Source organism: Anticarsia gemmatalis, chromosome 16 (assembly GCF_050436995.1).
Source record: "Anticarsia gemmatalis isolate Benzon Research Colony breed Stoneville strain chromosome 16, ilAntGemm2 primary, whole genome shotgun sequence".
Classification (NCBI taxonomy): domain Eukaryota; kingdom Metazoa; phylum Arthropoda; class Insecta; order Lepidoptera; family Erebidae; genus Anticarsia; species Anticarsia gemmatalis.
The window spans coordinates 8,579,505-8,594,021 of NC_134760.1; the positions used below are offsets into that span (position 1 = coordinate 8,579,505).

At 33.3% G+C, this 14,517-nt stretch overlaps 1 protein-coding gene across 1 annotated transcript in view; it reads right to left on the reverse strand.

Moving 5' to 3' along the window:
- Positions 1-14,517, reverse strand: part of LOC142979536 (neuropeptide CCHamide-2 receptor-like) — a 93,564-nt gene that overhangs the window by 3,380 nt on the left and 75,667 nt on the right. Inside the window, exons 5-7 of the mRNA XM_076124490.1 lie at positions 13,228-13,421; positions 8,965-9,085; positions 7,156-7,338 (exon numbers count right to left, since the gene is read on the reverse strand). Of these exons, the coding sequence (XP_075980605.1) occupies positions 7,156-7,338; positions 8,965-9,085; positions 13,228-13,421 (498 nt within the window). The remainder of the gene's footprint in view (positions 1-7,155; positions 7,339-8,964; positions 9,086-13,227; positions 13,422-14,517) is intronic.

A 14,517-nucleotide genomic window follows, 5' to 3' on the forward strand; every position in this document is an offset into this window, starting at 1 on the left:
TCCGTTACGTACAAAGTTAATAGCAAAGGAAACTTCACGACTTAATACTGTAACTCAATAACTTAGTAGAAAGCCTTGCATGTAAGGTTTGCGGTTGACTGAGATACGCTACATTCAGAATTTAGAACATAAGAGACCTACGGACTTATGCAGCTAACGGTGGTCTGCTTGATACAGCTACTTTTTTTTTTTGAAATACACAGGATTATGAATTATAATCTTGATAATCGTGCATCCCAAGGGTCTACTGAGTAGTTAGACTATAAGACCTCACATTGTTCTATATGCTATAGAAGGATATATCTAAACTATTCAGACAATAACTTACATTTATAGCAGCAGCATGCATTGTATGGCGATGATTTATGTACCACAATACAGCGTTTGACCGCACACTTGTTTAACAATTTGCATATTAGTCGAATAACGTGAGGTAAGGCTGAATACTAGTTCACCAGAGTATGTTGAAAATTACTCTTACTAAAATACACTGTGTTGTATTTTCTTGTCGTGTACTGGTAAGATAAGGTAGAGGTTAAGAAATATTTGTTTGAATTAGAGGCCGTGACGTCTTTTTTGTTCTTATTAGTTATTTTCTCCAATTACATATATTATTATGTTATGTAAACATTAGGGAGAATCTTTTATTCCTAAGCAAAAAGGTTACTTCAGGATTAAATATTTAAGAAATACTTACTTTTTCGTTATGTTGGGACTTGTTAGATTAACTGAAATTTGATGAAGACAAGAACATTTTGCAATCTTTCTAGTTATTAATTTGACCACAAACATTATAGAGGTGAGTCCCGAAAATATTTTTTACTTAATATAAATCTAAATGAATCTCTGTTACTTGAATGAAATCAATATGACAACGTTCAGCAAAATGGTACGATCACTACTCTATTGAAAATTAAACCGTTATTCCGTCAACTAGTTAATCCTCCAAACTGTTTGATTTAAGGCTTTGAAGCGATGCGAGATAACTAGTTACATGTTGATATTGCTTAAACTTCAGTTTACACTATTCGCTAACGAACGACAGCTGTTACTTTGATAAAGGTATCGTTTTCTGTGTATAAAACAAGCGTTACCATTTAGCAGTTTAATAACAATTTGGTAGGTAATTTTTATGCTTTTGTGATTGTAATGAGAGATATTCCCTTTTTAAATATAACAAAATTGTTTATTGCGAGTTCGGGATTGGATCATAAAATGGTACCAGCGCATACGAAAATCTCAAATATACTTGTGAGCTGTAAATAAGGTAAATGCCACCTAAAATACATGTTAGAAATAATCTTAAAAAAATGCAAACTAAATTAAATATTTTCGAATAAAACGCCAATGATTGACGTTGTTTGATTGTCAATTGTTTTGCAATTAGCTTTAAATTACACTGTACGAAAATAAATACTTTCGTCAAAATTTACAATTTCACTCAGTAATTTGTAATTTAACATTTTCATTATTTGCAGTTTTACTTCGCAAACTAATTTTATTGTGCAATTAACCGAAGCCCTTTCATTTGCAATAATGAAAACGTTGACACTACACAGTAAGTGATTGAACGAATTGAATGCTCTCGACTGTCAGCCTTTTATTTCGTCGATACAGAGTATCGGTCCGGCTTTAGGTTCACTTTGATCTGGACAATTAGTGGGACCAATTCATTTAAAGATAACTTTAGAAACATTTTTTGTGTCATAGAAGAATCATGGCAAAATTCACGGATATAATTAAATTTCTTATAGTTCAATGGGAATCACAAAAAGGTTCATGGCTTAGAATTGAAAGTGATATAGGTAGATAGTATGTTAATATATTAAGTGAGAATGAACACAATATTGCAAATTGCAACACGAAAACTAACCGTAAACATAACCAGATTCTAAAAAACTAAATTTTTGAAGGTATTTGTTTGATATTGTTGCATTTGAAATCTCGATATAAACTCATTAATTTGTAGAATGCTATCGTCCAAAGGAGTGTCACCTGAAGTGGCCAATTTCACTCAGAGAAACATTGTACTTAACTAGATTTCATGGTCAATTCCGTTTAACGACAATCAGTTTAGCTATTTTCCAAAATGAAACCGGCAACAAAATCGCAGGTCCTCGGATGAAACTGAGTGTTAATAGCAATAGACGGTCTTTAATTAAGGACCCTGCTATTACAAGTGAAGCTATAGGTATTAGTGACCTTTATATCCCATAGGGAATCCGAAGTGCGCCATTTTATTTGAAGAGGATATTAAAAACATGCTGGGTAGGGAAGAAATATAAGGATCTCTTTTTGTAAAGGTGTAGGTAATGACAATTTTCGAACATGTATTGTTATGTCTTATTCGGGAAGTAGAATGTGTAGTTATAGTAAATAGGTATTCGTTAAACCTTATAGTAAGAGACATTTGTTTTGATTTTAAAAATGCATTTTGATTTACAGTTGGTTTATTTATTACACTAAATAAATGGTTAGTCTTTTTGTAAGATTAAATTAGTAATGTAATATTGTATTGGCCGTTTGGTGATATAATGAGTGAGCAGGAGTTCCTTGCCAGCTCCTTTTATTGGCTCTACCAAAATTCAATCTTAAATAAGAGATTTTTCACACAAAAACATTGAAAACACCGCCTTTCTTAGTCATATTTTCACTTTAAAAATCTTTCAACAATTTATATTTAAGAAAGTATAAAAGCAGTGTTTCAATAAAGCTTCGCTTTTTATTCTAAAAGTATTGTACTGAAAAGAGCAACAGAAAGAATCAATCACTTTAACGCAAACGCTTTCATTGTCAATTTTTCAAATGATTTAACAATAAAGCATGATTTTGTTTCTTTTGAGTGAAAAGCTTTTTTTAATAACTAATGTTTTTTCAGGTCTCCCGTCAATAGTATTTGAAATATGTCACAGCAAACATTTGTAGCAGACGCAAACAGGCTTTGAATTTTACAATAACATTTTTACTTGAAATAATTTTGAATAAAACAAATTATTGAAAAACTTCAAAAACCCTCACACCTTAATATTTTTTCTAACAGTTTTCAAATCTTTTGAAGGCAGGCTTCCTTAGAGTACGACTAAGGCTTAGACGCGACTTCACGAACAATGTTCGAGCAGCTTTCATAAATACAACCTTTAGGATATGGTTGATAATAATATAATTAGCCATAATTATTAAAAGTTATCTGAAACAAAATTCCCTGTAAATCTATACGGGTGGTTTTATCACAAACAGTACTAGACCCAAACTAAAAGGTCGTTGTGATCAAAACTAGTTGAACTACCCTCAAATAATTATCTTAATTACTGTTCGCTAATGTGTGGAACAATTCGAATGAAAGCTGTTTCTAAAACCACGATGAGATAAATTTGTAAAAACATATTATTGAATTTAGTTCATGTTTGCTTATTATTTATTTTCCTGGTTTCTTCAAAAACACAATATTATGTACTTGATGATTGATTATGGTTGAAAATTACTCCATATTATGTAATTGTATTGAATCTAATAATCTTATAACAGAATACTCAGCTTGATATTTTTATTTCCTTATCTAATTATCCACTAAAACCTCTCTTTTATTCCACTTAATCAACAAATTAACATTCGCATTACTCCCACTAACTTCCAGTCCCAAATTAGCGAAAGCACCCATTCCTTTAGAACACGCAGTAAACAACAGACAATGGCTAAATTGTTATACAGAGAGTCATTAACTCAGGCTTATCTTATAACAATTTGCTTGTAGTACGCTATTCGAATACATTAAGACCTGTGTGAGAAAGGTGGGCGAAAAGATTAAGCCTAACACAGACACAACGCGATTGCGGTATGGGTGCGGGCTCGCGCGGTTGTAGTTTGAAGTAGTCTTTTGGACGTCTACATATTATATAAACAAAAGAAATCACACAAAGTAAAAGGTGCAGGGCAGGTGCAGCACTAGGGAGGTTATAATTCCACGTAGCTGTATGGGTGACCACAAACACAAAGCTGGCGCATGACAGGCGTTGGTCGAATGACGCGTTGGAACCGCAATTCTTTAAGCAGTTTAGGTAACTACTGCAGCTAATATAGTACACTAGAGCTGTGTATGAAAACAACAAACCGCGCAGCTAACGCTTTGTAAACGCACCAAGTCGCTCCCGTTATCTATGTTTCACACCTTAGGTCTGTGTGAGAAAGGTGAACGAAAAGATTACTCAAGTAATCTTTTGTGCCGTTTTTCTTTGGAGTTTGTTTAGGTAATGAACGTGGCTTGGAAAGAATTCGCACGAAGTAATATATTTGACGTTTGCCTTGTTTGGTTTTCGTAAGACTTTTTGCTATTTCCTTTATCATCATTGTTATTTTAACAATTTTTCCTGCCAAATTAGATTGGTACAATATAAAACACGATGTTATTGCAATTTACTTTCAAAATCATTCCTGATTCTAAGACGAACATTTCGCTCCTTCAATGCAAAAGGGCCACAACTCAAAAAAAAATGAAAATCGTTTTATTGCAAAAATGACACCTGAACCGACTATATTTTATAGTAAAAAAAAACCCCCATCATTTTTGCTTATATTATGGCTGCACTGACTTACTGCCCTTTTTGCATTAGCTCACTTTGACAGGTAATGTCAGTACAAAACAGCCACTTTGCGAGTTGCGCCCGGAGATTCAACGCAAATGCTCGTCAGTTGCATGAAAAAGTGCCACAATCCAAAATATGTCTGTGTTGGGTGCAAAATTTCAAGTTAATGTGATTATATTTTACAATACAGAACTGCCATATTTTGGAAAACGTCCTTTTTGCATTCTAACTATAGTATTTGTTACCATATTTTGTAATACAAAAGTGCCATATTTCTGAAAACGACCGTTTTGCATTCAAACACTAGTATTTGCTATTATATTTTGTAATATAACAGTAGCATATTTTGAAATACGTCCCTTTTGCATTAAATTATTGTGGAATAAATAATCATTTTTAGCGTGCTAGAATGGGAGGCCAGAAATATGACCGTTTGGTATGATAATAATTTTAGTTTTCGTTACAATTTTAAAAATAAAATAATACATTTTGATGCAGGCAAAGTAAAGAGGCACCCTTTCCTTTCAAATTCCTCTTTCAGGGGCAAGATCCGACCAGTCCTTTTCAAATGCGTCTAGGTCATCCCGTCATCTCCATTTAAGTCTCCCGCGTCTGCTATGACCATCTTCTGGCATCCAGTTGGTAGATATGCGGATCCACCCTTCCGAATGCATATGGATAACTAGCTGACCCGCGCAACTTCGCTTACGTCACGTAAGAGTCATATTTTCCCCGTTCTTGTAACATTTTTTACTGGTACTCTGCTCCTATTGGTCGTAGCGTGATGATATATAGCCTATAGCCTTCCTCGATAAATGGGCTATCTAACACTGAAAGAATTTCAAATCGGACCAGTAGTTTCTGAGATTAGCGCGTTCAAACAAACAAACTCTTCAGCTTTATAATATTAGTATGGATGTGGCCGGCTCAGTTCCATTTCAGCCAGGCGGTCTTCTTCCTTACATCGGCTATGCGAGTTTGGGAGCGCAGTATAGAATTTCGGACGTGATCTGTTCTTTTGATGCATAATATACTATGCTCCATCGCTCTCTGGCTCTTTCTGGTTTTCCGTAAGGGACCATGTTTGGGCAGTATAGGTAAGGACGGGTAGTAGGTATAAACATGTCGACGAGCTTTCGCTTCAGTGACAGTGGAAGGTTACCCTTCATTAGCTCTTTCCTGGACCAGGATCTCTTTCAGGCACTTGTGACACGTTTGTCCAACTCTTTGTCCCGTCGGTTGTTAAAAGAGGTTATCTGGCCCTAGCAAGTGACATAGTCATAGTCTATGACGTGCCCGTCTACCTCGACCCTACGTTTTGTGTTGGTCATAACCTGGGTTTTTGTACGGTTCTTACTCAGACCAATCTGAAGGTTTGCCGTGCTCAGATCTTTGAGCATTGATTCGAGTTCCGATGCCGAAAAAGAGAAGAGGACTATGTCATCTACAAAACAATGGTTTGTTAACTGTTTACCACTTACAACTATGCTTTTGATTGCCATAACACCGCCAGGCTCCTGAAAATTTCTCTGAGGGTGCTGGTAAATAATTTGGGAGATAGCGGGTCTCCCTGTTTCACGCTTGGAATGATATTGTTGTCTATTGCTTTGATGAGTTTGATGTATGAAGGTTTGATTCTACATAGTATCTTTAAGTAGGACTTGGATGGAGTGATGATTCCATGGCGGAATGAGTAATGCTGCCAAAGCTTTGGAATAATCCACGAATGCTAAATATAAAGGCTTATAAAACTCAAAAACCTTTTCTATTATCTTATTTCTTTAATACTCCTGCTGCACTTAGTCTACTGGTCACGTTACCCATTGATTGATGATGATGATTGATGTTTAATTTTACTAAATAATGAAAGTTACGCACAAAGTTGATCTCAATAATTTTACTTACTTAATAAAAAGTTAAGATTTTTTCATTTAGATTGTTTAATACAATGTTTTCCTGGTCTATTCAGTTATGGTTTTACTTAGTAATTATTATTACACTTTTTGATACGGTTTTTTTACCAAAAAAAGTACAATTAACCATTTTTATTTGTAAATCTGTGTTTAATTTTTGACATATTTCACATAATATTGGTTCAAATTTTGAATGCAAAAGGGACTTATATGCTTTTTTCTCTTAATAGGTAACAGCTATTACGAAGTTTATTTTGTAGAAAGATAGAGCTAAAAAATACGCATCTAATGATATATTAACATCTTATATTTAATAAATAAATATATGAAATGTTATAAAAAAACAGTTTCAAAAATTTGTTTTGGCTCTCCTGTAAAATTTATAGTTTTCTATTTGTGGCCCTTTTGTATTCAAGGAGCGATTTGAGCATTCTGCATTACAAGAAGGCTCAGTCAGAAATCAGAATAGCTTTCATAAGAAAAACGGATAGGTATATAATATAACAATATATATATTGGTATATATATTGTTGTAGATATCTTTTCAACTTTCAACATCAACAAAAAACAAAAAAAAAATAACTTACGAACATGAAAGAAGACACTAAAAATATTACTCAAAAAATTATCTTACTATATACTAAAATCCTGTTTAACCCAACCTGTTACATCGATGTCGGTGGGTGCTTCTGAAGGAGGTCTCGCAGACGGCGGTCCTGGACAGTCTGGAGCTGCAGGTGGGGTGCAATGACCCTCGCCGGCAGCAGAGGTAGCGGTTGAAGTGCTGCCTGAAGACGCCGCTCACGCAGTACAGGGCTACTGGGTTCACGCACGAGTTGAGGAAGCTAGGAAGAAAAAAATTGGCAGACTTTATTAATGTGAATTGATTTAACATTAAAATACATAAGACACTATGGAACAGCTGCTAAACAGGTTGTGTATGAACTACATAATTTAATATTTGTATTTTATGTTTTCTGTTCTGACGACGGCCTTACAAATACTTAAATTGAGAAATTTGGCTTTGAATGTATACGTGATTTCAATGTGTTCATATATTATTATTAATGTCTGAGCTATTCGTTTTTCTTTGACGATTCCAGTCACTATTTTAAGTTACCTTTCTTTATAAATTTCGAGAGTATAGAGTGGAATGCAAAATAAATTTACAAAGAAAACCTAAAGGCAAAATAAAGTGCTCATTTCATCACCTGAAACCGTAAAGTCTACTATTTGTGTAAAATGAAAGGGATAATACAATTCGTCTTAAATTTTCATCACGACCTTTCTAAGAACAAGTTAAATTTTCTCATGTATCAAAATCTTAAAGGTCACCGATTTTGACGTCAGCACGTTAAAGGGTATCATTCAAATAATTTGACTTGGCACTTGAATAAAGCTAGGCATTTTGTAAAAAACGAGGCCTACGTAATATTCGAGGTGGAAAGACATTGTCAAGTGGGTCGCAGGAAGCTTTTGTCTAGTCAACTGTATGCGAAGAGGACTTCAGTAAACATCCAGTTTGCGGCCCTTTGTTGACCTGTCTCTCTTTAGAACTGCCTCCAACTTTTTCAAATGTCACATTCTTATTGTTTTCTACGTCATTTAATTTGTAGCCCTGTCCTTTATCAACGTTAATTTGTTTCCCGAAAATTTTGTCAACTTCATTAATTGTCAATTTTCAACTCGCACCCTCGAATAATTAAACTGATTAACTAATTTGAACCGTTTTAATGAAAACTGCAGAAGTTCAAAACAAAATGAAATTGTAATAATGAAGTTTGACATTTAATTTAGAAAATATTTCATTGCTTTCAGTAAACACGTTTGGAATGAGAATTTTTAAATTTAATATCGACACGACTTTTTCTGTCACGTATTAGACGCGTGGCTTGAAAGTTAAGCATGGAGCCTGGAGGCGTATAAAAAAGAAACTTAAATTATACATCACTGGCTTTCAGGTAATGCTTATAGCACGCGTGAATAAAAATCAGAATTATAGATAATAATGAACATTCCACTTGTTGCAGTTTCAGAATGGAACCTGTCATATTTTTATTTTAGACTTTCAGCAATAAAGTTGTGAAAACTGCATATAAAGTGAGGTCGCTTTCAAAGAATTGTGAGGAGATTCAGACAAGACACTAGACAAAAATAAATAAAACTAAAAGGTCTCCTTTGTTACTAAAAAAATAATTCAGCTATGTTTCTTTTTACCACTTTTAAGTACCTATAAGTATAAGGCTAAATTTAAAAAAAAAGTTAATTCAGTAGCTGTCACTTTATCTATTGGTTAAGTTATCCATAACATGTGAATCTGGCCCTTAGTATTTTCTGTTTCTGCTAACTAATAGAACTCTTAAACTAGTAGAACGTTTGCAACTACACAAATTACATTATATAGATAATAGTTTTTCTCAGTCAATAATCTCAATCACAGTAGTGAATAAGAATAGTATTAGAATACATACCTAAGGCAGAATCCCATTATTCTCAAGGCGTGAGTCCAATCATTGTAGTCGGATTGCGCGGTCGGCGAGAGATGAAACCACATCTCGAACGCGTGGTACGGCAAGAAACAAATGAAGAACACTGGAAATAATGTAACTTCGTTAATAAAAGAAAAGTCGATTGTTCGGTGAAAAAATATGAGCAAGTTAGTTAAGACCCCTAATAATTTCAGTTATTAATTTATTTTAACGATATCATAACACTCTACTTAACCTAGGTATTTTATTATCTGGACTATACATAACATTTTTACCTCATTACATTTTAAGGTAACGGATTGGGTAGCGACCAAAATGTAGTAATTTTTTAAATAAAACAGACGTGTATGTGGTAGAAAAGAAACTCCTAAGATGATGATGTAGCTTTGAGATAAATTTATCAAAAATTCACCAACTCAAGATCAACAAAACGTTATTGTCTTAGCAGTCAGTATAATATCAAATAATGAAAAGTCCAAAGTCCTATAATTAATAAATTAAAACGTGTTAAATTAAGCCTCAATTATACTTCAATTCATGTTTTTTGTGAACTAATAACTGACTTAAAACTTAAAGCAATTAGACGAAGAAAAAGTTTTGTAATTGACTTGGCGTCAGATTGGGGTAATCCCACTCATTAAAATGTTTTGCCTTTCAACTGTTTCTACGAGAATTTAGTCTTTAGTTTGTTTATGGCTATGTTGTTTACTATCTTATTTGTATTAAAAAAACAACGTCAACAATTTAAATGCTTGGCTTCGACAACATTATACTGATTATCACATGGTAGAATGTTGACAGGGTATTCTGGAGACGTTCGCTAAGGTATTGAACCTTCAACATTGCAGTGCATACCATATCTAGCCATAATGTACATATAACGTGTATTAGAATCAGAGCTTAAGTAGGTACTTAATCATATGAATGGTTTTCAGCATTTGGAGAATATTAACATAAATCAACCAATATCGATTTAATCATGATTGAACTAAGGAGACCGATCAAAAGGAACTAAGAAGAAGCTACGAACGACCTCTGATAATATCCATACTTAGTGTGAAAATTACCTGGATCAAGTCTGGATAATTTAAACGCAAAACCGCTTAAACTTAGTACCGAGTCTTAGCTCAGTAACTATGTAAATAAAATTTTGAGCAACCAACCACCTAAGTTTTCACCGTAAATAGAAAATTTATGTATCAACGTACAGTTTTAAATGAATAAAAGTTTCGAGGTATCGTTTTGGTTCTGAGATTGATGGTAAACTTTCTGATGGGTTACAGTTAAATAAAAAAATTACCTCCAATTCTAAATTAGGGAAGAGAGTATATTGCAAGAGTCAAGACTACAAATCTTTAAATTCCTTTGTTTAAAGATTTGCATCAAGAATGATACAACAAAAAAGAAATAGAAGTAATAATAATACTTAATGAATTCGAATTAATTTCGAGCATACTTGTATAATTTTATTATTTTTTCCAATGGCGAATAGAGCTAAAATATGGTCTAAGACTGACTAAGACACTCCCAGAGAAAACTAGATTTGCTTTAAACTCGACGAACTTAATCAGAACTAAATTGAAGGACTTGCAAAAGCAACATTTCAAAACTAAACTGAACGAAGTCGCGGTCGAGAGTTAGTTTTACATAAACCCGATTGCTCATTATCTTGAAATGAGAGATTCCTAGAAGCGCAATTATGATACTTTAATCCAAGCTTAGCATTAAGTTCAGAAAGACTACAATGGATGTGAAATATTGCTGGCTCTTAGACTATAGTAATAACTGAATCTTTTGCGCTCATTGGGGCCAATTATTTGTTGGATTGAAGCTGTGTTTTGTTTTCTTTTCTTTTGTACTCGAATGTAACATGGAAAAATATTAGTGCTTCCTGTATAGCGGAAGAAGAGTTAGTTATACTAGCGGCGAAATGATTAGGTATCAGTCATGAAGATGACCTTAACAAAGAATGAATTTAATGAGTTCCAAATACATATAAGCTTTTTTCTACTTTGTGAGATTTAATGATCTTTCCTTAAAAGATGAAAATCACGTGAAGTAACTCTTGAAAGCGTTTACGTGTTTAGTTTTTTTTCGCAGCAATAGATCTTTTGCCTACAAAATATAAAAGTGAGTGACGTATTGGCAACTTAAGATTATTTTTTGTAATAACTAAGACTGGTTCTGGTAATATAGAAGGGATATTGGTTACAGAAGTATTTCTGCTTAAATAAATGGGATGTCAACATCGGACCAATAAATTCTTGTTTCTTGATAATATTGGCTTATTGCCAGGTGGTACTTACGGAATAAGCTACCAATGTTATATGTGCACTCAGAGATACAATTTTATGGATATTTGGATCTTCGAGTGTGGGATAATAGTTTAAGTTCAAGTTATTCTAGTAGGCAGTAGTTACGGTAAGTAGTAAAGATTTTAGAAACGGTTCACGATGAGGTAAACGGTTTATACATTTTAAGGCTTTACATTTGTTATGTAAATCGGATTGATCGATCGATTGATTGTAAATCGGATAGTCTAGATGAACGACTTAACCTAATAAATTATTTTGGAAATAATAATTATATTCAGTTAATGTTTTATACTATCATCTTTTAAACAGTCTAGCGATTACCCGGAATGAAAATTGCTAAACTTAATAATTATTAAACGAATAGAAAGCACAATTACCATTCAAAATAAGGTTCAATTTTGTAATGTTTTAATGACACTAGTTAAAGTAAACGATTCTCAACAATTTGATCCTCTACATAGTTGGAATATTGTTCAAAGCCCAAGAATTATAGAAGTATTTACTAGTTAAACGTACTAAGAAATTGACAATTGAATTCTGTGAATACTTTGAGAGTAATTGAGCGGGGCTTAAGAGGTTTCTACGAGTCATTAATATTAAGCTTTAACGGTATTGAGATGATAAAATTGATTATTGAGGTATTTGATAAATTAAGAACCTTATATAAGTATAGAAATCCACTTCATGTTGGCCTAAATTTAGAAATTCTTGGTTGTATTATGGTTTGGTAGATTTCCGTACTTGTGGAAGGAAAGACCAATACAGACTTTCGTATATATTTATTTAAAGAACGAATAACCGCTGAATTTCTGATCTGCAAAAGTATTTCTGATAAAAACACGCAAAAGTGACGAAGACATAATGTTGATCAAGAGTTGCTCAAAGTTGAGTCGAAGGAAATTTCTGCATTTTGGAAAATTAATGGAATTTCTCTATCATAAAACTTCGAAAATCCTTTGGTTTAAGAAAATGTGCACTTTGACAAAAATACTAAATTATTCATGAATGACGACTTCAATTAATACGTAAAGACCGAACACACATAAATAGTGCGTATTCATATAATTGAAATGTTAAAGAAGACATTTGCCATAGATATTTAGAAGTAGTACTTTATACAATCTAGAATGAGGTCACCCCTCAAATAAACTACTAGAAATAACATGTTAGTAGAAGAACGGCGTCACACAGGGCTGTATAATTACACCCTTTGTAGTTAAATTATAGGTTTAATTTATAGTGTGCTGTGAATGTCAACATACTGTATGAATAGGTGACCTTATTACGTCTTAAATTATAAGTTTTCTTTGTTTTATAGAACGTTTCTTTTAAAATGACTTTTATAAGAGGTGTACAATGCAAAGGTTTTTTTTACTACAGCGAAATATTATTTTATACTGAAGAATATTGTATTGTGGTTGTACTTTGTATATTAAATAGAAGCTTAAGTTTATGTATGATTTTAACAAACTTAACTCTTTTTAAATGAGCGCGTAACTAACTAAACTTATACTATGTCAAAATAATTTTGTGGATAGATTCTGTCATTAATGTCTAGTTTCAAAATGTTTATTGTGTACTTTAGTCCGTGAATTGTATGTTATTATTTAAATTCCTACAGACAGTTTAAAATTGTCTTTAACATATATATTTAAAACAGAAAGACTTCATTCTAAACTGTTACCGTGGCGCAGTGGTTCGATCGTCAGGAGGCCGTGAGTTCGATTTCCACAAGGAACAATTATTTGTGCAATACACAAATTGGTGTTTCGTGTCCGGTTGTACTGTGTGTCTGTTATAACTATGTTTGTAAAAGTCCTCGCGACACAAAAGCACTTCTTAGTACGAGAGTTGTCTTTCAAAAAATGGAAGAAAAAAACAAAATAAATATACCAAAGGTTTTCACATTACTACATATATTTCCACGTACCTATCACGAACACCAGTACCATACAAGCAACAGACTTCCTAGCCTGCGCCTGGGCTTCTCCTTGTCCGCCGTGCAACGCTCCCGGCATCTCTCTAGTACTGGCTAGCAATCGCTGCGCCATTAGCGAGTAAAAAAAAGCTATCACCAGCAATGGAAGTCCGTAGTACACTAGCGCTTTGGCTAGCGTCATCCATCTGAAAGGGAAATTCGAATTAGGAATTGGTTTGAATATGAAATTACTAGGACACTCGGAGTATGTATAGGTCAAGAGCTAGTAACCTGCAATCTCCTTATTAATCTTGATGTTTCGGATTAAATGTTGATGTTTTGGAATTAAGTAATTTACCCTCGGTTTCTGATTTAATTAAGCGGTAGTTAAATGTACTCAGAATCCGGGCATTAGTTATATTTTACTGACAAAGAATCTGAGTTTAACTAAAGTAAGGAAGATATCAACCTTAACAGTAAAAAACATGCCTTTGTTGTAACAAAATAAAAACACATTTTACAAAATATGATTGATCGTTGGCTTAACAAATTCTATTGTTTTTACTCATAGATCACATCGTATGAATGTCACATCGATACAAATTGCACTGCAGTAAATTCTTCCTTAATCCGTGATAAATCTATGCAAATTGCCACGTAGATATTGAAGTAAATCTGTTTACCTCAGTTTATTTGGCGATCTATGTCCCGAAGTGCAAATAGAGGGCTAACACAACATTGTAGAGTTGAATTTACATCCACTATGTGCATAATGCGTTGACAGATGAGGCTGAATAAATTATGCCATACCATTGCTTTCAACGTTTGAAATTTCAATGCAGTACGTTTATCGAGTTAGTTCTTAAAAAGTAAAGTGTAATTTGCTTGTTGAAGTTTGAATGACTTTCAGGCGAAACGTTTTTTATTTTTATAAAAGTGAGTCACTTTGCCTCTGTGGCGCAATGCCAAAGCGACTGCCGTACAAAACGTCTCGGGTTCGATTTCTATCGGGCAAAGTGCTATTACTTTTGAGTATATCAGGTGTGATGTTATGTATGTATGTAGAGTGAACAACAACAAAAAAAGGAGGTTTTTAAGTTAGAATTAAAACAACAAAAATTTATACACCTATTTTTCTTACATTCAGTGTAAAAGCATTCGATAGAAAGTTGAAAGCTAAAATTAAACAGAGCCCCAAAAAGTAAAAATAAAATCGTAAAAATAAGATTTCGGGTTCATAAAGAAAAGCACTGTTGAATTTTAATAAGCGGCGCTTGATAATTATTTCTATACTGACATAAA